This window comes from Poromitra crassiceps (genome assembly GCF_964638095.1).
Source record: "Poromitra crassiceps genome assembly, chromosome: 1".
Classification (NCBI taxonomy): Eukaryota; Metazoa; Chordata; class Actinopteri; order Beryciformes; family Melamphaidae; genus Poromitra; species Poromitra crassiceps.
The window spans coordinates 14,541,541-14,567,394 of record NC_139623.1 but is presented as its reverse complement, the minus strand read 5'-3'; the positions used below and the strand labels follow the sequence as shown (position 1 = coordinate 14,567,394).

At 44.2% G+C, this 25,854-nt stretch overlaps 1 protein-coding gene across 1 annotated transcript in view; it reads right to left on the bottom strand.

Moving 5' to 3' along the window:
• Nucleotides 1-987: 987 nt before the first annotated feature.
• The window catches only part of rprd2b (regulation of nuclear pre-mRNA domain containing 2b), a gene marked incomplete at its 5' end in the record, with an annotated part of 44,103 nt that continues 19,236 nt past the window's right edge, over nucleotides 988-25,854 (bottom strand). The window contains 9 exons of the mRNA XM_083633285.1: nucleotides 988-4,194; nucleotides 4,314-4,478; nucleotides 6,468-6,728; nucleotides 6,904-7,189; nucleotides 9,219-9,394; nucleotides 13,760-13,886; nucleotides 15,327-15,379; nucleotides 15,545-15,750; nucleotides 22,471-22,600. Of these exons, the coding sequence (XP_083489411.1) occupies nucleotides 2,147-4,194; nucleotides 4,314-4,478; nucleotides 6,468-6,728; nucleotides 6,904-7,189; nucleotides 9,219-9,394; nucleotides 13,760-13,886; nucleotides 15,327-15,379; nucleotides 15,545-15,750; nucleotides 22,471-22,600 (3,452 nt within the window). The 3' untranslated portion in view covers nucleotides 988-2,146. The remainder of the gene's footprint in view (nucleotides 4,195-4,313; nucleotides 4,479-6,467; nucleotides 6,729-6,903; nucleotides 7,190-9,218; nucleotides 9,395-13,759; nucleotides 13,887-15,326; nucleotides 15,380-15,544; nucleotides 15,751-22,470; nucleotides 22,601-25,854) is intronic.

The following is a 25,854-nucleotide window of genomic DNA, read 5'->3' as shown; positions in this document are numbered from 1 at the left end:
CAAGTAACACCTCAAAAGAAATGTATCTTTGACTGGGCATCTGACAAGTGTTATGGAGAAGTCTACAATTATTCTAGCTTTTTTTCTGTGCAATGTGAACATATCAAACTGATTTGGTTGATCATTAGCTGTTCCTACGTTTGACTGCAGATAAACTAAAATTATAGATGCATATTTTTTACAGAAAGACATATATTTGCATCAAATATTCAGAAAAACTGGATTCTGATGCCATGCCAACATTAAAGCGAGAAATTAGTTTGATCTTATTTGTTCTTACATTTTTACAATGTAAGCCATCTGTTCACAAATGTCACATAGCAATGTTTCCAGATACTCAATACCACTTGATCGGCATTTTCAACTCAATTTGTAAAGAACTGGCGAAGACAGAAGACACATAACATGGCGAAAGACAGCAGACTGGAGGCTCTGACCAGCAACACCCAACTTGTAACTGTTGTTATTTGAGCACATTGCAAAGGTTTGGACAGATACAAGCATTATGGCAACAAGTCATATTACCATTGTGCTTCAACTTATCTTCTCAGTTTTCACAAGTGCTGAGAGGTGAAGACTGAAGTGTATCTGGACAGAGCAATGTGGGGCACAAGGAAAGGACAGGGGCGCGGGCGCAAAAGCATGAAATGAACAAAGAAATTATATAGAACGAAAAAAAAAAAATGGGGAGGTAAAATTGGGAGTATTTAAATGACATTTTCACAACAATCCTATGTAGCTCACACCATTGTCCCGTGAAAGCATCTGATGTGGCTGAAACTGTACATGGAGAATGACCAATTCTATCTGGTAGAAAAATGCAGCACAAAAAAGTAAAAAAAAGAAAAAAGAAAGTGTAATGCGTTAAGGAAAAATGACAGCAGCTGTGGTAAAAAAAAAACCCTGAAAAGGAAAAAAAAAAAAAGATAAATTGAACAGCGCAATTTAAGGGATAATCTGTGACCAAATAAAGTACCTCCCCCCCAGTTGAGTTGTAACTCTGGATTTTATTCAAGTCAGTACATGTAGAAGCCTAGCAAGGGTGCGGTTCAAACTGAAATGACCGCCCCCGCCATAAACTACTGAGTATCTTCATGACTCCATCTAACTTTAGGCGCGCACATAGACACATGTGTAGTGTTGGGAGACTACAACACATACTTCTCTTCATTCTCCTCCTCTTGACTTGTAGTTTCAAGAGGGCAGACCGGTGCGATAGCTACTGCAGAAAAATGCTTCTGGGACTAAACCTTACCCAAGGCCTCGATCACAATAAAGACGGGGTGGGGTGAGTGATGATCATCGTCTTCATTCACAAAACAAAGAGCTTGAAGAGAAATAGTTGTGTGCATCATCACCTTCAGTCTTTACATTTACAAGCTTAGAAATATACAATGGGAGGGATGGAAGGGTGGAGATTTCTAGAAAGAGAGGAAAGTATTTACAAGAGGATAATACTTTGGAGATAGGAACGGAAACGGGGTTAACCTCAAAATCTGCTGCAAAAGAAATCTCACCACTTTAAAATAAGCCTGTCTTTTGCTAGACTATATCCACTACAAAGGAAATGGTATTTCAGGGCACACAGCACACAACCATACACTCAGGGAAGAAGAGATTACTTTGGAATTAGACCAGTTTCATCACATCTTCAATCAACAGTATATACATTTCTTTCCCCTCTATCCCACCGGACCCACACCTCTCTCTCTCTCTCAGGACATGTTTCACAGCAATCACGTGGGAAGGCAAAGTGAAAAGGCTTGAACTAGAATGAACACCTGTAGTTTCTTTTCTGCCTGAACCATTTCTGTGTTTTCCTCCTAGACTATGGAAGAGCCACCGAAACCTTTATCTCCTGTGTGTCAAGCGATGGAAGAAAGGAGTAAAGTTAGGTTGGTTACACAACACTCTGGACTACGTAACTGATAAACTGTACTGTACAGTGTAAGATGACTGGCTGTCTACCTAGTTTGCGTGAATATTTTAATCAGCTATTTACACAAAAAATGAGTTTTTAATTCAAGCTAGATTAACATAGTGAAGATAACTGGGCTCATACCAGCAGGGCTAACACACTCTCAGTGTTGGGTTTAGCTAGACGTGTGGCTTGCGTTTCTCATTCAGCACGTCGGAGACGACCACTTCAGTAGCGACGGGGTAGGAAGGGTCTCTTCTGGAAGGGACCACCTCTTAATCGAGGACCGGTACGCTTGCCACCATGATACCCCCGTATGGAGAGGTCTTGGTTGAAGTGAGGAGCGTGGTCTCGGCCTTGCAGCAGAGGTCTCTGTGGGATGGGGACAGAGAGGATAGGGGGCCGAGGGCTAGGGAAGCGCAGCAGGGGGGCAGAGTTTGAGGGACGGTGGGGGTTAGTGGTTTGGTTATGGGGTTGAGCTGGGGGACTGGGTGGGGGCTTCTGGAGAGCAGGGGCGGGGGACTGATTTGGGGCAGAGAGGCGAGGAGGGGCGCTGTCGACCGCAGGAGAAGAAGGAGTAGTAGAGGGAGAGGTGGAGGAGGATGGGGGAGTGGGAGAGGGGGACGGAGGAGGCCGGTTTAGAGGCTCCTTCACTCTGCCTAGTAAGGGAGGAGGAGCACCGGGGGTACCCGGGCGGTGTAGAGGGGGTGCGTGACGGGGGACAAAAGGCTCTTTAACTGTGCCGGGACGGGGGAGCTTAGGGGGCTCGCCGAGTAACGACGTCATGAGGGGTCTGGGTCCCATTCCGACTCCCCCGCGCTCCGCTCCGTCGGGTCTGCCTGGGTGAGGGTGAGGGTGAGGTAAGGGACGGTCAACAGGCACCATCACTCCCCCGACCATGACTGCAGAGGGCATGCCGGAGAAGTTAGGCAGAAGGGTGGGGCGCTGCTGCATGGGAGGGGGAGGGGGGCGAGGGAGTGGCGGAGCGGTGCCGAAGAAAGGAGGAGGGGGGTGCTGGTGGAGATGTGATGGAGGAGGGGTCTGGAGGTTCTCTGGATGGTAGGGCATCTGGAACGGAGCTTGGGGAGGAGGATGTGCATGAGGGTGGGACGGGGGGGATGGAGGGGGAGGATGAAGATGTGGGGGGAGGAGGTGAGGGGGAGGGGGCGGTGGCATGGAGGGAGTCATGTCCTCGGAGCCTGCCTGACCCATGTTAAGAGGTGGGGGGATGGCGCGGGGAGAGGGAGGCTGGGCTTCCATGTATTCCTCCTCTTCATACCACATGGCACCCCCCGGCCGGCCGCCGGACCCTCCCCCTCGCCGCAAGCCTCGGCCAATCACACGGATGCTCTCTACGGTCTGGATGCGCTCTCCGGCAAGTGGCCGGTTGGAGTAGCATAGAGTTTGGATGGGTGCTCCTTCAGTGCAGGGCGACACGAGCGTCTCAATACGATGGTACTGGCCCTCCCCCCCCTCCCTCCCCGGAGATCGATCCCCCCGGCTTTTCCCCTTGTCCTCCCTCCTTCCGCCCTCATCTGAGCCAGTGCTGGTCTTACGAGAGCCTGCAGACGCCCTCCTTTCCCCCACTGCTCTGCTGTTTCCCATCATCTTCGAATGGCTGCTCTGTCCATCTTTCTTAGCCTTCATCATCTCAGCAAGGGGAGAAGAGGCAACAGCAGCCTGCTTCTTTGCTTCTTCCTCCTTCAGTTTGGCTGCACTCTTTTTCCCAGCTCCATAGCGGGAAGAGGAGCCCACAAAGTCTCCGTCGTTGCTGCTTCCGGTTGGCGTGATGACGGCATCCCAGGGGTCACTGCGGTAGGCTGTTGGTGAGAGGTTATGACCTCCGGATGACCCCAGCGAGTCTGTCACACTCCCGGGTGTGTCCATGATCTCGTCCTGGGTGGGGGTGCCTGCAGCCTCATCTCTCACTGGGGTCCCATCCACCCCGTCGCCCCCTAGGGGGCTGCCATCACCTAGACCTAGACTGAACCCTGGGTTTCCCTGCAAGAAACTGTTGATTTTGGATTCTAGGCTGGGGGGAGAGGCAGAGGGAGCTGAGGGGCGAGGAGGGGGCGGAGGAGGAGGAGGAGACGACTCTCTCTCTTTCTCCCAATCTCTGGTTCTCCCAGGCGGGTCTCGTTTGAGACTGATCCCTAGGGTGGGTTTGGTTTTGGGGGTGGTCGGGGTGAGTGGGGGCTTCGCTGCTGGTGAATTTGGGGATGTTCGGGTGGGAGGTGCAGAGGAGTTTGACACACTTTGCAGCAGAGAGGACAAACCTGGGCCAAGAGAGAGATGGAAGGGTGCAGTTAAACAAGTCAATTAGTAATTGAACAAATGACATGTCTTCTCTAAACATGAACAATGACAAATATGCGTGTGTTTGTGTGTGTCTCACCTGGTGTGTTTGTCTTAGATAGAGCATTGAGTATGCCTTCAGGTGTGATGTCAACTCGTGACAGGATGCTGGCCAGGGCTGGGCTTGGAGGCGCAGCTTTGGAGGCGGTCGATTGGCCAGAGGGGGTGGTGGGTGTGCCGGGAGATGGCCGAGAAGGGCTAGCTGCTGAGAGGCAGACAAGGACACACAGACAGGAGGGGTCAAAGCCACAGCTCAATTTTCATAAATAACTCAATATGTATTGAAAAATATAAAAACTTACCTGTCACCATACTACACTATTCCTGCATAATTCTGCTTACACAGAAATCAGGGCTCTGAACTGCCTTTTCCCAAACATGACTCCAACCGTCTAAAAAATGACCACGATCTGTGCCAAATCGTGGCAGAAATTTCCCAGAGTGTTTCAGTCATCTAAATCTAAAGTGCAGTGAATGGTATGTGCATGTACCCTCCCACATGACTGAACCAATTGGACAGGCCAACTGGTAAGAATAGCCACTCATAAAAGGATTAGAAATAGGCCTGCACAGTATTCCATCTCACACTTCACATGTTAATGTAGCTGTATATCCAGTCATGTAGTTATATATGCATTCATGGCCTATGATAAAAAAAAAAAAACTCAATCACTAGAAATTGTATGATGTGCAGAGTTTGTTAATAGCTCGTAAAAAAAGGAAACATGACATTTAATTATAATAAATTAAGCCATTTCAAGATAGAATAGAGTCAAATAATCCTGGATAAACCACGCAAGTATTCAGAGGCATTCTAAGTTATATGCAATTGTATAGTATTCTTACACCGTCCCTTAGACAAGCAAAGGGATTCACATATAACTAACATTATATACATTGTGTCAAATATTCCATTGTTGCTGGGTGCCAACACTGGATATTTGTGAAAATATTGGCATGCAGAGGATGGCATAATTACACAGAAGGTTATGCTCTCACTCAGTCCTACAAGCTTTGTACCATCTAACCATCAAAAACTGTGGAAAAAATGATGTTCATTGTGTCAGAAATTAACATCAAACTTTTCCTGGCCAAGCTGAAATCAGTGATTTATTTTTATTTTTATTATTATTATTATTTATCTCAAAAATACTTTAAAGTGATAATCTTTAAGATTTCACTTTTGTTCTCCTGGGTGACACCTGGGGATGAGTGGTAATTGCGGGTGAGATCCAAACTGTTGCATCATAGTAGCCACCCGGCCGTAATGCTAGCAGAGACAGGAAAAAAGTCACTTGTTATGCTACTTCACAGATTAACCTGCAGTGTGAGTCTATTGTGTTAGCTCCGCCCACCCTGTGTCACCACAGACATCAATGTCATAAATGCTGTAATAGTGAAAATGCAAAGGCTTCCATCAATGGGCCAGAGGCTCAATCACCATTGTGTTAACTCACTATCAGATAGACCCGAACTTTTCTGACCAAGTACCACTATGTACCAAACCAAAAAAGTATCGTCTCTCGCCGACGCCGTTCACCACCACCATTCATATTTAGTCTACTTGGGCTCTCTATACCAAAATGTTTTCCCACATAAAATTAAATTAGCTGATTTAATCATGCAATAGCATCAGAAAGGTAGGATAAATACCAACATAAGGCTTCTGGTTCAAAATGGACACACACACACGCACGCACGCGAAAAAGCGAACCCCTTTGAAAATGTTTCCCCTTGCCAAAATTTAGCCTAACTTTGGAGTGTTATTTGGCCACCTTCCTGACAAGCTAGCAAGACATGGTTGGTACCAATCAATGCCTTAGGGCATAGGTCTTCTAGTTTCATAATTATGATACTAGAAACTTCACTTTGGCTTTAAAACTGAGCCCCCTACAGCGGTTTGTGTGTGTGTTTGTAAAACGGTGTGTGTGTGTGTGTGTGTGTGGGGGGGGGGGGGGGGGGGGGGTGCAATTCTCTGGTGGACCACCAGGCGGAGCCCTGCAGACCAGCAGTAGTCCGTGGACCACAGTTTGAGAACCAATGAGATAGATAATAGATCATATCTATTTACATGAAAATCTTTGAGATGATTACTTTAACTATCCCAAACACATGTTTAAACCCCTGCCAGGATGCTGTTAGTTACAAGCCCTGACCAATATCTCGCCGTCCTCTCTCAGCCCCCCAAACCCACCTGTATTCTTCATGGCAGATGTGATGGAGCTGAGGATGGAGCTGATTTTTCCCAGGTCCACGTTAGCCAGGTTGACTCCCAGAGGGGGGGCAGGAGCACTCTGCGCAGTGATGGAGGTGGGAGTCACTGGGGTGGTTGTGGCCGGGGGGGTGGCATTGGTCTTAGATGCTCTGGCAGGTGTAGTTGGAAGTGTCAGCTTTGACAACACACCCAACTTTGTTGCCTTGGAAACAGCAGGGGACACCTTGTCTTTCTTGTCATCTACTGGTGGGAAAGGTTTGTAAGGTTGATTAACTTTCAATTCTGAATCACAAACACTACAGCTACACAAACCAGTATGGATCTAGACACAGAACACTATACTCACTCCAATGCAAGCCAATAAAAGCAACCCAAGAGCCAAATGAACAATTAAAACCATTTTGTAACCACTAACCCTGGATCTTGGCATTGCTAGCCTCCTCATCAGACATATCCATGTCCTCTGCATCTCTGCTGTCCCTGGCTGCTTCTCCTTCATCCATGGCCTTGCCATCTAGTTCAGGGTCCAGCTGGGCCCTGCTAGCTCCCATCCCCAGGTAGGGTGAGACAGACCCTGTGGGGGAGGGGGCATCCTCTGAGGGCGAGGGGATGGGAGAGTCCTCAGGCCCAGGGAGAGATGACTTGAGGGCATCCAATTTTCTTTTAAGACTGGCAACACGGTTGGCAAAAGCATTGTATGCCTGAGCAGGTTGGCAGGAGAGGAAAAAAGAAACAGGAGTAAATGAGATATGATGGTGAGAAAGATGATCCATCCCACTCATGTCTGACATTCTGTTGCCCCCCCCCATTTCTCCAGAATTGTACTTAGTTCTTAGCCAATTCACCCTTCGCTAAGTCCCGCCCTAGAACGGCCACTGTCCAATCCTACGTTAGCAACCGTTGCTAGGCAGGGCAGTTCGGGCAAGCTACTAGTCAGAACAGAAGCACTAGTCTGTAACTAGTCTGTCAGAAGGAACAATGCCAAAGAGTTGTGCATAATGGGACTTGCAACTCCGTAGGACTGAAGTGGTAATAAGTTCAGAAAATGTGTTTTATTACTCCAGCTAATGCAATCGGTTTTAACGCGTGCAAGCTAACAGCATGTTCAAGCTAAACGCCTGTTCATACCAATGTCTAATGCAGTAAAACAGTCTGTTAGCTTGCAAGCACTAGTCTTTCACATTCTGCATAACTTTACTGATAACGATAACATTAGCTGGAATAACGCAATAGACATATTTTCAGAACTTACCAGCTTGTCTAATGCCCGTGTATGCCAGGAGATGTGTTTAACGTTACAACTCCCATCAGCTAACGTTAGCCGTTAGCCATTGGGGTCACACAGGAGTCACACAAACAGACACCGGAGGTTTTATTTGGGTGTAAAGCATGAAGAGAGTTTTGATATGGATATCTCAGTGAAGTGCTTTGACTGTGGGGATATTGTTCACAAAGCTCCTCTCCTCATAAGCGTGAGCTGTTGTAAGGATAAAAAAGAGAGCAGGCAGCCGGACCAACGTTAGTTATAGCCGGGCTGCGCAGTAAATGCTATCCTATGCTTCAGTTAGATTTCATCTGTTAAACCAGCATTTGTTCCAAAAGGAATGAAATCATAACGTTAATCAACATGCCACAGAAACATTAGCTAATCAATACAGAGCTGCAAAGAGCAGGTCATCAGATAATTTCCCCCGTATGACACTTGACACAACAATATGTCTGGCTACGGATAAATCAGATGTTGTTGTTGATGATGATGATGAAGCAATGACGATGATGACGATATGTAAAGGAACACAACACAGCTCAAGAATTTCACAGGTGTGTACTTGTACATCGAGAGTGATGATAAACATCTTGTATCTTGTAGCTATCTTGCATTGGGACCAGTGAGCTTTTCCTTCAACTTTAATGATCTCTTCATTCACAGTACTAGCCAACAAATGATATTGTGTGTACTGTAGCTCTCACAAGCATATTGTACTCCTTTCTGTCTACTTCTGTCCCATATTTGGGAGCTGTTACTCCAGAAATTGGCCGTTATTTACTAGGGAATGTCTCTCACTCATATCGTTGTGAACGGCATTTTTACGTGTGGCTTGCCTTCCATAGCAACAGTAAGCAAGGGGGGCAGGACTTAGCGAAGGGTGAATTCCCCTTGCCAAGCTGTCCCGGTCGTTGTTCCACCCCCTCTGAGGATCTGGGGAGAGTCGCCAGCCGCTTCTTTTCACATGACGGCAAGGAGTTTTACCGGCAGGACATAGCGCATGGGAGGACCACGCGATTCCCCCCAGTTCCCCTCCCCCCCCGAACATGCGCTAGTGCAACGACCAGGATACATACCCATAATCTGGCTTCCCATCCACAGACATGACCAATAGTGCCTGTATGGATGCCCGACAAAGCCGCAGGCAACACGGGGCACAAACCTGCGACCCTCATGTTGGTAGGCAGGGAATCTACCGCTGCACTACCCGGGCGCCCATTTTGGATGTTTTATAGGGTTAAGCCACCTACGTTCACCGTTGCAGAGCAACATGGGTACAATCTTATCTTAGGACTTTTGGGTTATCATTTTTCCAATTGATATTCTTTCAAATGTGAAAACATTTCATATAGTAGCAACACAGAAATAAATGTCTAATCCATTATTGGTAATTATGTACACAGAAACAAAATCTTCTAATCAGAGGCAGGAAATGTGATGAAATAATTTGTCGTAACACTCACATTGGCCACAATCTTGACCTCCTTGTACTGCGTTTCATAGAAAATGTCTGCGTTTCCCATGTCCTCCAGCAGAGGGGGCCCCGTTTTCATCTCATCCTCAAGGAAGCTGACGAACTCCTGCAGCTTCAGACTTCCATCCTCGTAGTCCTTGGCAAACTTGTTCCCTCCGGCCTTGTCTGGAGATTTGGAGGTTTGAGATATGGTTTTAGGAACCAGACAGATGGAGAGGGCAACAGATAAGCACACTGCAAGTTTCATCAAGTTCAGTTTAACACATTTTCATTTTCAATGTCAGAATGAGTAGACATACAAATAAAATAAATGTGAACATGAACATATCTTACACCCAAGTCTTAGTGCAAGGGCAAATCTTTGCTTGTTTCTAGCAGTGAAAATGTAATTTTTTTCTTTAGTTTTAATTACCACTGGGTCGCTGATGTACTGAGTGACCCAGTGGTAAATTAAAAATAAAGTGCTAGAAACTAGCAAATATTTGCCCTTGGACTAAGACTTGGGCATAAGATATGGCCCCAAATCTTGCATTTAACTCTATTCAAGATCATTTTAAGGCTTTGAGTTTAGATACTATTTTAAGACATATTCCCCAACACACCAGACTCAGAATGGACGTGTGGTGCATGAGTTGCAGCAGGCCAGAAAGCCCTAGCCTGGTAAACCAGCCGGTTGGTCACGTGAACTCGCATTTCATTTCATTTAGGGCTGCACGATTAATGGAAATAAAATCGCGATCTCGATTCACAGAAAGCGCCGATCTCATTTGTAAATGACGTAGATTCTGCCGCATTTTCATTCGGTTGAGTGCCATGGTATTCCCAAATATTGCGTAGTGTCCAATACCGAGCCCTTATTCTCATGCCAGTGCAGAGGTTTTTAGCTCAAACAGCTGCTGCAGTTTACAATTTTGAGCATCGGCTCCGGCATGTGAATAAGGGCTTGGTATTGGAAACTACGCAATATTTGGGAATACCATGGGACCCAAATCTTGGATAACAACATTGTGTCGGAGGTGGGTACAGTATTATTGTGATTGATAACGTGTATGTTGCGTGCAGCCACTTTTTAGCCGATCTTGCAGTGTGATAAGGGCTCGCTAATCCCAGAGGAAGAAGGAAGGAAGAATGAATGATGAGTCTCGCGTTGAGGCTAGAGTAGAATCACCAAACTTTCTGCATTTCATTTCTCAGCCCCGATAGCCTACTTTGTGTTGATATCTGCGCGCTGCAAAATGAGGGATTTAGAAGGAAGCCGAAGCGCTACTCGCCCTCTCGCAACTTCAAAGGTTGCATCACCTGGTCAGCAGCGAACAAACGTGGAGACAGAATTGCGGGGAGGATCCATTTGATCGAGAGTGACTTCACCATGAAAACTCGTGCACAGACTGTTTCTGAAGATCACACTTATTATTCACACAGGTACAGATACTCTTCCTCCATGTCATTTTGCGAAATTAGTATAATAATAATAATAATAATAATAATAATAATAATAATAATAATAATAATAGCAGTAAGAATAACATGAATAATCTATTTACATCAATATGTTTCAATAATAAAATAGAATAATAAAAAAAGTAGATGATGATGCCAATAATTAATTAAAATATGTTTTTGTTTTGTTTTTCATGTCAGGTAAATGAGTGCAATAAACGCTGAAAAAATCGTGAGAGAATCGTGATCTCAATTCAGAGAAAGAAAATTGTGATCGTCATTCTTTTCAGAATCGTGCAGCCCTAATTTCGTTCTGCGGGACCGTCTGGCCTGAAGCTTTCACCACGTGCTTGCAGGGGCGGGAGCATGGGCGGGAGGAGTTGCGTTGACAGCAAAACGCCTTCAGCCAATCAGCGTAACAAAACAAGTGACGTCATCGCAGTGCGCTGTTCAGTGCAGAGCCAGCCACTTTAGCATGTAGCAACATTAGCAAGCTAGCGAAGTAGCATTATGGCTGAATCTGCTGTAAATGATTTTTGCCAAATCCAGGCAGTCGGAAGAATAGCGAAAACGCCTTATCCGCTGGGAAACGCCGCAAGTGCATACTCTTACTCTTGTTTAATTGTTGAATTGAGTCGATTTCTGCAATAACTTCACTTATGGCTGTGTTTATGCTAACGTTAACATTACTGCTAGTGAAGCTGCCATGTTTGCTACAGCGTATCATCAACTACGTCAGTCCGTCCCCGATTGGCCAACTTGCGCTGTCCATCACAGGGCACTGAGCGCAGTCACTGATTGGCTCGTCCGCTTTGCAGTTTCTGCTAAAGCCCTCCCAGGGCTTGAGGCCAGACGGTCTCGCAGAACCTAATTAAATGTGAGTTCACGTGACCAGCTGGTAGGGCTGCTCAATCGTCCCTATTTTCATCGTCCAATCGTGGCCATTAGAGATTGGCGATAGACGATCAGATCACCATAATATATTAATTAGCCGACATTTTTATTTTATTATTTTATTTTTATTATCATTATTTTTTGATAAAGAGACCTATTCCTATTGAATGACATTGGTAATTTCAAGGGGGAAAACAATCGACCATAATATATTATTGAATGCAGCCTGTAGAAGAAGAATAAATGTAGATTATGTATTTATATGAGAAAAGACTCGAGACCGACCCCATGCGTTCTGAAGCCGCCTCCCTCCATTGGCCTCCCTCTTGCTGAACTCCTACTTTTCCATGTTCATTTTGCATGATTTAACACCGGCTGTAAGGTAAAGTAACTGTTGCACTGTGACTCTTCATCATAGAAAGTAACACCACGGAGGTTGGAGAAAAGTTGGAAGGAGATCTAACCTCGCGTCACCCAGAGCGCGGCAAATAACACAACCACTTCCGTCTCTAGCCTTAAAAATAAAGGCCTGCAGTGCAAAATAAACATAAATAACTCATAGCCTTAACTATGAGGAACCTGAATAAAATAGCTTACACATCAACAATACTGCTGGAACGTGAAGCACGGCTTTCCCCCCTCACTCACTCTGATTAACAGCTCTGCCAGAAACATATCTTAATTGTACAGTAGGGCGCAGGTTCTAGAGATTTTTTTATAATGTCTTATGATAGAGAATTAGTTCAAATCGCCTTAAATATCGCTGTAGAAAAGCCAATTGGCGATCACTCCCATCAATTGTCAATTTACGATTTGATCACAAATCATAGCAGCCCTACCAGGCTAAGAAAGCCCAGGACTAGGAGCGTTTTCTTTTCTAGGTGTGGTGCAGCATATCCTCCCCAGAATAAACATGCACTACACACAGAGTAAACATGCACTACACACAGAGTAAACATGCACTACACACAGAGTAAACATGCACTACACACAGAGTAAACATGCACTACACACAGAGTAAACATGCACTACACACAGAGTAAACATGCACTACACAGTGTAAACATGCACTACACACAAAGTAAAGATGCACTACACACAGAGTAGACATGCACTACACAGAGTAAACATGCACTACACACAGAGTAAACATGCACTACACACAGAGTAAACATGCACTACACACAGAGTAAACATGCACTACACACAGAGTAAACATGCACTACACAGTGTAAACATGCACTACACACAAAGTAAAGATGCACTACACACAGAGTAGACATGCACTACACAGAGTAAACATGCACTACACACAGAGTAAACATGCACTACACACAGAGTAAACATGCACTACACAGTGTAAACATGCACTACACACAAAGTAAAGATGCACTACACAGTGTAAACATGCACTACACAGAGTAAACATGCACTACACACAGAGTAGACATGCACTACACACAGAGTAAACATGCACTACACACAGAGTAAACATGCACTACACACAGAGTAAAGATGCACTACACACAGAGTAAACATGCACTACACACAGAGTAAACATGCACTACACACAGAGTAAACATGCACTACACACAGAGTAAACATGCACTACACACAGAGTAAAGATGCACTACTACACACAGAGTAAACATGCACTACACACAGAGTAAACATGCACTACTACACACAGAGTAAACATGCACTACACACAGAGTAAACATGCACTACACAAAGGTAAAATGTCCCATTTTCCCCCAATCAATTAAACCATACATTTACACTGTGCGCCAATAACCAAGGCAACAGCTTTCACAGCCTTATCTGTTTTAATGTTGTGTATGCTGACTAACTCTTATCATCCATCTTCTTTAGTTTCTTCAGACTCTCTTGTACATTAAAGCAGTCATGTGTATTTGTTTATTTTCTTTCTTGCATTATTTTATTTGATAATTTTATAATAATAATAAATAATGTTTCAGTAGATACTGTTGATACTGTCTACAACTTTGAGGCGAATGTGGACAAATGTGTCGAAACTATCAGCTATCGCTACCTCTGCAAGTGGTGTGTGTTGTTCACCCCAGTCCATTAACATGGGCAAGAAAAAGAAGCAGGTGCCCAAGTGTGGGCTTCGTCCAGGGCTTCACAGAAGTAGATCGATTAAGAATGTATGAAGACACAGTGATGACATCTGACCTTTGAGTCTCTTGAGAGCCTCTGTGTTGCAGACATCCAACCTGAGAGCCGCCAGCTGCTTCTCTCGAAACTCCTCTTCCTCAACTGCTCGCTTGTATCCCGACAACTGCTCTATGAATGACTGGGGCTAGGAGAGGGGTGGAGAAACAGAGTGAATGAGAAAAGAAGACAGGGTATTACATCATTACTTGACAAACAATATACCCTTTTCATGGGGGCCATTTTGTGTCGAAAAGGCAGGGTAAACACAGGTGCAAGCAAAACACTTATGAGGGTTTCCAACTTCCATGATTGGAAGTTAGAAACCCCCATTACTGTTTTGCTTGCACCTGTTTACCCTGCCTTTTCGACACAAAATGGCCCCCGTGAAAATGGTCTATTGAACATAACGAGGTATATGAGGACCCAATTAATTAAGACTCCCAATTAATTAACACATTCACTGCCAGCCATTTTTTTTTTACTGTAGGTAGCTTCTGCCAAGCCGTTTTTTGAGGATTCTGTCTCATTTTACAAGAGCCGAGGATAATTTTCTGCTTGGACTTTGTGAACACAAAGTTCACAAAAGTACTAATAGAATGTGTGCTTTCTCTGTCTAAAAGAGTTAGTTTGTAGAGTTAGTAGTTATGTAGATATTAGCCGTTGAGTACAGCATGGTTTGAGCGTCTGAGACAGGAAGCTGAGATAATCGCAGTTTTGTGAAATTCAATCAAACAGGCAGAACAGTCACTTTAACCATTTATTTTTGGCATCAGTGAGAGATCAGACATCTGAACAATATAGTTCTGAACACCCTCTCCTTTAAACTCCTCCCTCCGTGGGCGTGTCTGGTGGCGTTTGTCACAAGCCAGTTTCTCCTGCCTGTCTGAGCAGTGAGCAGCCTCCCTCTCTGGCGGCCCCTCGTCGGCGAGTGTGGCGAGTGTGGACTGTGGATGGGACTCAATCGTTTCTTGGATTTTCGGTTGAGAGCTTTGATGAAGCTTTGTGCGATTCTAGGCTTTATGCTGCCGACCCAGTCTATTTTTGGAACCCCACACCGTTGTGCGCCGGTGTGCAGCAGCGTGAAAGCGTTTTCGCCTACAGTATGAGAATGAGGCTCGTTCGTTTCTGGGTTTTCGGAATGCGTGCGATTCTGGCCTTTCTGCGGGTGTTTCAAAGTGTGTTTCACCCATAATCTATTATGCAAATTTGCAATCCCCCACGCCAGCACCGCTCTCCGCTCTCGGTATGCTGCTGCTGGCGCGGCCGCTCTCGGGCGAGTCTGGTGACTGATGACTGTAAAATCGCCCAGCCATTTCCTTGAGAATGGCTTGCTCCCGCGGCTGTTTTTGGTTGGCTTTCTCTCTGTCGGGAGAGCACTGTCGCCACTTAGCTGGTCGGTAAAATAGATTATACACATTCTCTTCCTCCAATATTGGTATAGGAGACGTAAAAGGGGTTGATCGATGTCCCACCGTCAAAAAAAAAAAAAAATTTTTAAGCCGAGATATCTCGTCTTTGGCACTCAACGGTTGGATTCTGTAAGCCGAGATATCTCGTCATTGGCACTCAACGTGTTAAGACTTACTGTAAACTCAGCTACTATCTTGGACTTGAGGGCAGCTTTGGGGTTGGCTGGGGCTGGAGAATAAAGGTAAAGAATTAGATAACAGAGACTCAAGGATGCATTTGTAAATAATTTGTAACATGCCATGAGTTAGTTAAAATATCATTTAAATTCAGGATTAGATTAATAAAACAACCTCAGACAGTAGAGTGGAAAAAAAATGAAAGTGACAAACTGACCTGGTGCAGGTGGGGTCTCCTTTTCTTTTTCTTTTTCCTTCTCCCTCTCCTTCTCTTTTTCCCTCTGCCTCTCCTTCTCTCGCTCTCTCTCCTTGTCCTTTTTGCTCAGGTTGACTTTTAACTGGGAAATGAGCTCCTCCGGGTACACGCCCCTCTCCTCCCAGATAGAAAAGATCCTCTCCACCGACTTACGGACCTTCACATCTCTGACAAGGCAAAGCAACAGCACAGGACACATGTCAATAGAGCTGGGAAGATATGCTTATCTCCCAAAATACCGTTTAACTGCCGCTGTTACTTTTTGAAAGTAACAATTAACGTTACCTACATCTACATGCAGTGTTGCAGTGAAAAGATACAGACAAGAGAGTAATGCAGTGAAACGACACAGACGCGTCACGTTACGTTCGGGAAGGAGGGGGTGAGGAAAGAGCAAGCGACTGATTTAAAGTCGAGCTGAACCCAAAAATGACTTATTTTATTTTAGTTCAAATACCTGGGTATGCAGTGCACCTATTTAATAATGTATGCAAAAAAAATCACAAAAATCGAATTTCTTTAGTTTTTCACACTTTTTCACATCAAAAGTTCATTTTTCAAGATTTCATTCATAACAGTAATCTACAGTTTGCTGACGTCACCTAGCACTATCAAATTTCTACCCCATTTCAACCAATCATATCACGACATCAAATCTGTCAAAGAAAGAGAAAATGGCGCCTAGTGCCTGTCATCTGACAGAATCTCTAGCCCATAAACTAACTACTAACATGGCCAATTGTATGGAACTAAATAAATCAAACGGTAATGTCTGAGAATGAAAATAAATGTAACTGGCTGGTTAAAACTCGCATTGCAGGAATATTGTATTTACCGCAATAGCGATAATGGCGCGCGCCTTAGAGGCTGGTTGTCAGGGGTCTCCCCTCGGAGATTCCAGGCGGGCGGGCAGCACCCATGCATCGGATTGTCCGCTCGTTCCACACAGAAGTAGCTGGCTGCCTGGTACTCGGCGGATCCCACTCGTGTAGCATGACAACACGCTGAATCCGACTCCAGGATTGGCCAATGCCAAAGCCAGTCCCCAGAATTGTCAAATCAAATCATCGACATGCTACTATGACCCGCCTCTCAACCTGTCATCTCAGACAAGTCATGTTTTCAGTCTGAAACAGACTCCGACCCACGCGCCGAACGGGTTCAGTTCCACTTTAATTGAGTGACATCCTGGCTGTGACTTCAGGCATCTTCAGTGGTGTAACTGGGAAACTGGGCATGCTTGTCATCATTGAAATAGATCACAATATTGTGATGTTTATGCAACTTACGCGGCGACATGCTGCCTGCAGCCTGTCTGCCTTCCCCTCGAAAAACACAGACAGAGACAGCTCCGCTCGCTGTGAGCAACTCCCAGGGTGTGTTCAAACTGTAAAACGGTTCCCTCCACGATTCAATGCACCACTGTTTCCGTTTGAATACTGGTCAGTGTTCTCAACCTGTGGTACGGGTACCACTGGTGGTACGCGGGGCTCCCTCCCTCTTATACTCGGGGCTGAGGGCTGAACCCGTCTCTTTGCCTGTCTGTGGCATAGGCGTGTAACCAATCAGATAGTGCTGTGGGCGGGACACGGATAGGAGAGGCAGCTGCATCAGAGTCAAAGTAGCAAATAATTGTATTATTAATGGAGTTTATTTACCTTTATTTTTTTTGAGTAAATTTGTATTACATTTAATTGTTTATTTAAATTCATATTATTGTTTCTTTGTATACCACTATGCTGAGAACATCTGCACTGTTTGCATAGCCTATTTGAATGTTTTTTTAAGTCAAAGTAGCACATTTTTAAATGAATTAAATTATTTTTTGTTGATCCGAAAAATGATCCAATCCGTGACATCTAAACGGTGACAAGATCCGATCCGTGAGTTTTGTGATCCGTTGCACCCCTAATATATAGGCTAGTTGTATTGTGTTATCACATAGTTTTTAACTTCAAACTCTATAGTGGATATAGTCTAGGCTGGAGATATCCAAATAAGGTAAGGAATCTGGGCCAGACGTAATAGTGAATTTCAAGACTTGATACAACCTGTCACCTTGATTTCAATTTCAAATACCTGTAGCCCAATTGAATTAGTTTAAAGAGAAAACATTTTGACTAAAAGTAATTATGAAAAGTTGAATAAAATGTAATGACTTTTCGTCGTCTAAAAGTCGACATCGACTAAAAATGTGATTAAAACTAATACCGTAAGCATTTTGATCCAAAGACTAAGGCTAAAGCCCCAAACACACTGGGGTTTTGAAGTCCTCCACCCATTGCCCCCCCCCCCCCCCCGATTTTTTTATCCCATTTTTATCCCCCTTAGTGCTAATTTACTTTCATTTATCCTGGTTGCTACTCCACCCTCTGCCGATCTGGGGAGAGCCGAATCTGGCTCCATGCTTCCTCCGAGACATGGGCAGTTAGCCAGCCGCTTCTTTTCACCTGACAGGGGAAGCTTCACTGGTAGGACATAGCACGTGGGAGGTTCACGCTATTCCAACCGGTTCCCCTCCCTCTGAACAGGCGTCCTTAACGACCAGAGGAGGAACCACATTAGCAACCAGGATTTGGTGAAGGGGGTTCCTATATGAAGGAAACCCCCGGGAGGCACGGGGAGAAGATGCAAACTCCACACAGAAACAGGACATGCGGACGGGCACGCATTCCTTCAGCGTTCACAGCGTCCCAGGTGAGAATCGAACCCAGGACCTTCGAGCTGTGAGGCGACAGCGCTTACCACTGCACCACCGTACCCCCTCTCCACCCAATGTTTTAAATGGCCGAACACGCACCAAGAGCGTCTGAAGCTCGTCAAACTGCCTTGATGCCCGTACTCCGAACCTGTTTCGATTTTCGAGCGTCAAATGAGTTCCAGCAGCGACCAAAGCGCTCTGAGCTCCCCCCCTCCCTCTCTGCCCACTTCCATCCCAGTCTGTCTCGCTATGCTCCTCAAACAAATCTCACGGCAGTTCAAATAGGCCTACACTGTAGGCCTATTTACAGCAAGCATGTAAAAATACGCTACACTATAGCAAGACTGTCTGAAGTGAGAATAATGTTCTAAACCCATCAATTTTCTCCCGGAGTGCTGCCTTTTTGTTTCTCCCCCTCTGCATGGCAGACAGGTAGGATCCAACAACCTCTGAATGACAGGGGCTCAAAACTACGGTATAACAACTTTTTTTTTATCTTGACAATTGTGCCTGATTACATATAAATTAGAGGCCTTTTCCCCAAAATACTGATGTTCTGTCATTCTGTGGTGTATACATTTCAGATCTGATGCTTGCAGTGTGCTATAGGGGCAGATATTGACGCGCTTCAAGTTTAGCTCTCTGTGCGTTTTGGGCTTAAGACTAAATCTAAAATAGCTGCCAAAATTAATACTGTACCGGAGTATCATTAAGCTTCTGGACAAACTGTTATTGGTATTTTAATTTAATTTTTAACCGTCCCCTAATGATGACGAAGCTGCCGGCATCAGGCGATTACGTTTGACGTTGCTTAACTGCATGTGTACACTCCTGTCCCATGCTACTGCTTACGACAGGGAAAAGCAGACCCTAAAATATCATACTACTAAATACTTTAAAATATCAGTAGTATTGTAAGAAAACTAGTTTCAAGATACTTCTGTTTGCAAACAACAATTACATCTTTTCGTGGGCATCGTCATACACCCAGTGGGAAAGCTCAGTGTCTATACGGCACAAGACTTTTTTATTTCCTTATTCCGGAAATCTCTACAGCTTGTTTCCTACTTGCAGAAAGTATTGAAGGCAAGAGTTGACAGCGTTTCCCCTAGAAAAATGTTCAGGCCTGGAGGGATTTCGATTACTTAGTATACTACACTCAGGCAAATGAATGACACTGTGAGCTAGGGCTGGGCGATTAATCGAATTTTAATCATGATTACGATTTGGGCTGTCCACGATTATGAAAACAAGATAATCGACATACAACGATTTTGCGGCTCTTGTCACTCTCGTTCTGTCTTGTGTTGTAAATCAAGCGCACCCCTTCCTTTGCAGCGGTGTGCTCGGCCCCTCCCCCAAAGCCCAAAACACACACACACCGCTCGAGTTGGGAATGACTGTCATGTGAACAGAGAGCCACTGCACGTTTCTCCTCGCCGCTTATTTCCGTGGTAGCACAAGAATAAGATGAGAGAAGTCACAGAAAGAGAGCCGCTGGTCGAGAGGAGAGGTAAAACAACGTATGTGGGGTGGAAACACTATGGTTTCGCCGAGTTTAAAGGTCCACACATCAAGAGCGATGCGAATATACAGCACGGAATTGCGATGCGAGTTTTGACCCACCTGTCAATCACAGCCACAGACTTGGAACAAACAGTGCAAGATATGCGCGGTCGTGGCTGCACCTCGCAACACAACCTCTCCCTCTTTCTTTAATCACTTGAAATCCACTCACAAAGTGGTCTATGACCAAGCAATAAACGCTAAACGAACAAAAAGACAAAGCCCCATCTAGTTACTGCCACCGCATACAGTCATCGATTAAGGACACTCTTTACAATGCGACCGTATATTCAACAGCTAACGAGCTCACAGATAAACATTAACAATAGCCTATTATGAACCTAAACGACGTAAGTCGCTTTGGATAAAAGCATCTGCCAAATGAGTAATTTAATGTAATGTAAACGAACGTTACTAGCGTTCTCATTTGGTTAGTTTTGAGGTTTAAGGACTACTAGTTCAGATGTTTACCAACATATTGAATGTAGATTAATAGTTGCAGTTGGTTGTGGCAGTTCACTGCAACATAGTAGGCCTATACTGTATATTTATTTTAGTTTTTATTTTATTTCTAAATCTTTGCACTTTTATTATTTATTTTCACTTATTTATTTTCAATTATATCTAAAATCCAAAGACATCCAATGTTAAATAAAAAGGCAGTGTAAATGTTCAATAAATTCATGATGTTCTCAATGTCAATGAGTAATCGTGTTAAATAATCGTGATCTCAATATCAATATCAATACCAAGTGTAGGAAATGTGGCCCTCCACAAGCATAAGACATTGACAGGTAGAGTATCTTTTATCTATTCCGGTGCTGTGGAGTGGAACAAACTGCCTCTCCCAATCAAAGAAACAGAAAGTAAGGTGGCTTTTAAAACAAAGGTTAAGAAACAGCTTTTTAGCAACCTGTCTGCATAACCTGCCATTTATAATTGTGATGTATTGTGATGTGTTGTTGATTTGCTGATATTATTGTCTGTTTTTTATTGTTTTCGCTCTGACTGAAGTTGAGCACTTTTAGATATTGATATAGTATATGTTTTTTTTGTCATTTAACCCTAACCCTAACCCATTTTTAATGTTGTATTCATCACTTGTATTGCACTTTACAGATGCCTGTCTCCACAGGGGACACTCGACACAACAGGGACAACGATGGAAATAAGTCCTGGACTTTTTCGTTTTATCCCTGACACCGCAGTATTTTGTCTCATGTATTGCATATTGTCTAATAAAATCAAATCAAATCAAATCAAAATAATCGTGATTATGATTTTTGCCATAATCGTGCAGCCCTACTGTGAGCACTCACTATACTACACTTAGGGATGTAACGATAACCGGTTTTAATGATAACCGTGATAAAATTCCTTACTATAACGGTACCGTTTCCCATTTTCATTATCATTAAAACCGTGGTACCATAATTACCGTGGTACCGTGATGACAGTGCTTTGAAAAACATGGTAAATACTGTCCATCATCAACTTAAGTTGGCAACAGTCTCCCAGATGAAAATGTGCAGCCTTGGAGAAATGATTTCAGTGAGTGTATCAATACTATTTGGGTCTGCGTTTTCAATATAAAACTATGAATATAAAAATTATTTCGGTGAGTCTCTCAGTACTTTTTGAACATTTTCGTAAATCTTTTATGAATACCGTGATAATACGATAACGGTGATAATTTTGGTCACGATAATCGTGATGTGAAATTTTCATACCGTTACATCTCTAATCGCTCATTTCCACCACATTTTACTGCCCTGCACAGCTCGTCACCACTCGGCTCTAATCGTATCGGCCCGATGGACGTTTTGCTTCCACCGCGGATCATCTGCCCCCACCCACCCCCGCCCACAGCTGGTCGTCATAGCGACCGCATATCTGTCCTTCGCTTATAGCCGAAGTAGGCTATAACATAACGTTACAATTAAATCCATCCACATAACTTTTAAACTGTTTATGAAATACTGGTGCCTCTAAATGACCTACAGTGTACATGGGCAAATGTGACAATCGGCCAAGAGAATGGATATCACTTTGTAGTTAGTCAAACTCACAGGCATGCGCTGCGCTGTGCGGGGATGGGAGAGGTGCAACAGAGTGAAGCCTCTACCCCGCGGCCTCTCACCAGGCAAGACCGCGGCTTCACCAAACACCCGCTGCGGCCTAGCGGAGCGCTGCAGCCTGCACTCAGCTACAGAGCTCCCTGAGCTCCCCCAATTTTATTTCACCGGAGGCGAAGGCAGCAACACAAAAGACTGATGGAAATATACATAACAGAAGAGAAGGTAAGACCACTAAACTGGTATGCAGCCGCCAGCATTGCATTGACAGTCAGTAGACAGAGTAAACACGATTCTGCCTGACCAATCAGTCGTCAACAATGTTTTCACGTCACCGTATGAACCCGGGTTCACAGAATAGAACCACGACGAGGCAGGTACTAAAAGTAGCACGACTCGACCCCAATACAAACCGGGCTGGGATAGTTTTTAGTGGTGGAATGAGACCATTTATCGAGTCGAGCGGAGCGGGACCGCGCTACTAGCTGCGGTGGAATTGGGCCATAACTACACTCAAGCAATTGAATGACACTGTGAGCACTCACTTGACCAGCTGGGCAGCACCGGGAAGGACTTCTGCAAAGGCTGGACGAAAGACAATGGCATTTTTTCTTTTGCAGTTTTGAATCACATCATTGGCAAGGTAGAACAGGTTCAAGCGGTGATTGGTGTCCGCTGAAAAGAAGCAGAGGAAAAGACAATGATAAGATTAAGAGTAAGATAATGAATGAATCCTCAGCCAGACAACGCTAAGAAACAGTTCTGCACCCAAACTTTCAGGTGAGCTATTTCAAATAGTGCTGCTAATGATCATACTCTGAAAAGTCAAACAGGCATTCAAACATATTCAATAACGGTCACTGAATAGTAACAGCAGTGACTGAATAGTATAGGCTAGGGATGCACGATATTTATCGGATATGGCAATTTTGCGTTATTATTTATTATTCCAATAATGACATTTTAGCCGATAAAATAGCCCCCGATAATACGGCGCCAACTTGGCTTTGTTTTGCATTGAAAGTGGAGTCCCGACCTGGCTGCGGCCCGCGGGCCTGGTCGGGCTCGGGCAGAGAATCTAACCTCTACTTCCAACCAAACCAGTTACTCAACAGAACAACAATGCTGCCTCAATTTAAATGAAAGCAAATCGAGTTTTAACTAACCCAGCTAAAAGTATCTAAAAATAGCACAGCTTATATGAACCAAGATATTGCCCTCTTTCCACCAGCTTACAATCCACTATAAAAGTACACACACACACACACACACACCTCAAAATAAACTTTTGGGAGGCTAACACTCAAGCTTAATTTCTGAAATTAGAATCAATATTAGTAGAACAAACTCGTAAAAATCAATAGATAATATTTCTCTTCTACTCAATGAGAAATAGTATAGCAGCTTGCCTAAATTGAAGTTGCAACATGTCACAAAGTTGAACAGCAAGGTGGCACCCAGAAGAAATCAACTCACATGCCATTGAGCACAACTTCTAAAAAGCCATTAAAGCACATTTGGAAACATCAATAGGATGACGACAAGTTGTTCAAGTTGAAGTGACACATTGTTCAATTCAAATAGTCAGTTCATTTCAAACATTCACTCGTTCACTGACTCATCAGAATGCATCAGTCTACGTCCAGGCTATTTCATAAAGATCAAAATACATTTCAGGGTTCCCAAACCTTCCTCAACATCAAATTTAAGGACCTTTCAAGGACTTTCAAGGACCTTTCCCGAACCCAACAACACGGCATAGTTTGAGACATGGATGAAGGTTAATTACTGTTACAATAAGAATGTATATGATGAGAACTAGCAGAAGGTCACAGACAATAAAAAAAAAGGCGTCAACACTTCTCAAGCAGGGTTTCCGTTATCCGGTAAATACTAGACTTCTACAGTTATAATGAATTAAAAACGCCTAATTCACAAGGATGTATGCGCAGACGCGCTCAATGCATGTGCCTGGGTCAGTCCGCAGCATGTGCCTGGGTCAGTCAGCAGCATGTGCCTGGGTCAGTCAGCAGCATGTGCCTGGGTCAGTCAGCAGCATGTGCCTGGGTCAGTCAGCAGCATGTGCCTGGGTCAGCCAGCAGCATGTGCCTGGATCAGTCAGCAGCATGTGCCTGGATCAGCCAGCAGCATGTGCCTGGCTCAGTCAGCAGCATGTGCCTGGGTCAGTCAGCAGCATGTGCCTGGGTCAGCCAGCAGCATGTGCCTGGATCAGTCAGCAGCATGTGCCTGGATCAGTCAGCAGCATGTGCCTGGGTCAGCCAGCAGCATGTGCCTGGATCAGTCAGCAGCATGTGCCTGGGTCAGTCAGCAGCATGTGCCTGGATCAGCCAGCAGCATGTGCCTGGATCAGTCAGCAGCATGTGCCTGGATCAGTCAGCAGCATGTGCCTGGATCAGCCAGCAGCATGTGCCTGGATCAGTCAGCAGCATGTGCCTGGATCAGTCAGCAGCAGCTTTGTCTCAACAGGTGGAGTGTGTGTCTACCACGGCTGCATATCAGCATGCAGGGAGAGAAAGAGATAGAGACACGAATCAAAACTTAACTAAGCGGGTCTAACGTATTGTCAATGACGATGATAATGCTATTAAAAGCAGACTAGAGCTGATTGCCACGCCGTTCTCCAACTCGCTTTCTGAACGGTCAATAGGCTAATTAAACTTCACAAGCGCAGCTGGGAATATTTGCTTAATTTTAAACTGGAAGAAAAGGTAAGAATACATTATTGTTAGTTACCTGATTGTGTAGTGTATGTGTGTGTGTGTGTGTGTAATCATGAGTGTGTGTATTATTATTGTATATGTGCAGCCTATATATGTTATGCCTTATGGTAGTTATTTGGGGAAATAGATTGGTTCTTTTTGTCATGGCATGTAATCCCCTGGTGTGTCTAGATTGGTGGCCAGTGGGAGCTTTGGTCATATTATGTGAACCCCAGATATGTACAGCTACTTTCCCAAAATTTTGAATATCATGGAAATACCATGGTATCAAAAAATTCGCCGGAGATTCAGAGGGAGTGGACTGAGGCTGGAGTCAGTCATAACTGAGAAGTAACTGCTGATTTTCTTCACACTATTCTAATTTCTTGAAATACTGTTTTGGGGGTTTTCTGGAGCTGTAGGCCAAAATTATGAAAAATGAAACAAATAAAGAAATATTTCACTTTGTGTGTAATGAATCTATAATCTATGAAAGTTTCACTTTTTGAAAGGAATTATGGGAAAAAACGAACTTTCCATGATATTCAAATTTTTTGGAAAGGATCTGTATTATGTTATAGGCCACACACACACACACACACACACACACACACACACACACACACACACACACACACACACACACACACAAACACACACACACACACACACACACACACACACACACACACACACACAAAATGGCAAAAATGTTTAATTAATTAACTAATTTGCTCCAGTTCTTTGATCCAGTTCTCATACCAACTTGCTGAGATCTCATCTAAACAGGGAGAGTAGCCAGATCATGTTTGCGGCGTTTGTTCCAGTGGTCCTTTCCCCCCAATTAATACACAAACCTCAAATATGTATCCATGACCGTGACAATTGAAATAATACAAATAAACATTGTTATAAAGGCCCAATCTTAAATTTAATTATAAATAAAACAATAACCACATTGCAAAACACAAACAGGCAATGTACATCTGTTAGAACTAAGTGTATGTATTAGGGCTGCACGATTTATCGTATTTTCATCGTCATCGCGATATGAAAATGCGCGATGAACACATCGCAAAAGTCACGTGTTATCGCAAAAAAAAAAAAAAAAAAAAAAAATCTTTTACAGTGCACATGAAAGCAACATGCAAGATACCGGCTGAATAAGTGTCCAAATGTTCATGTCATTCTGGCCAATACACTTCTGTT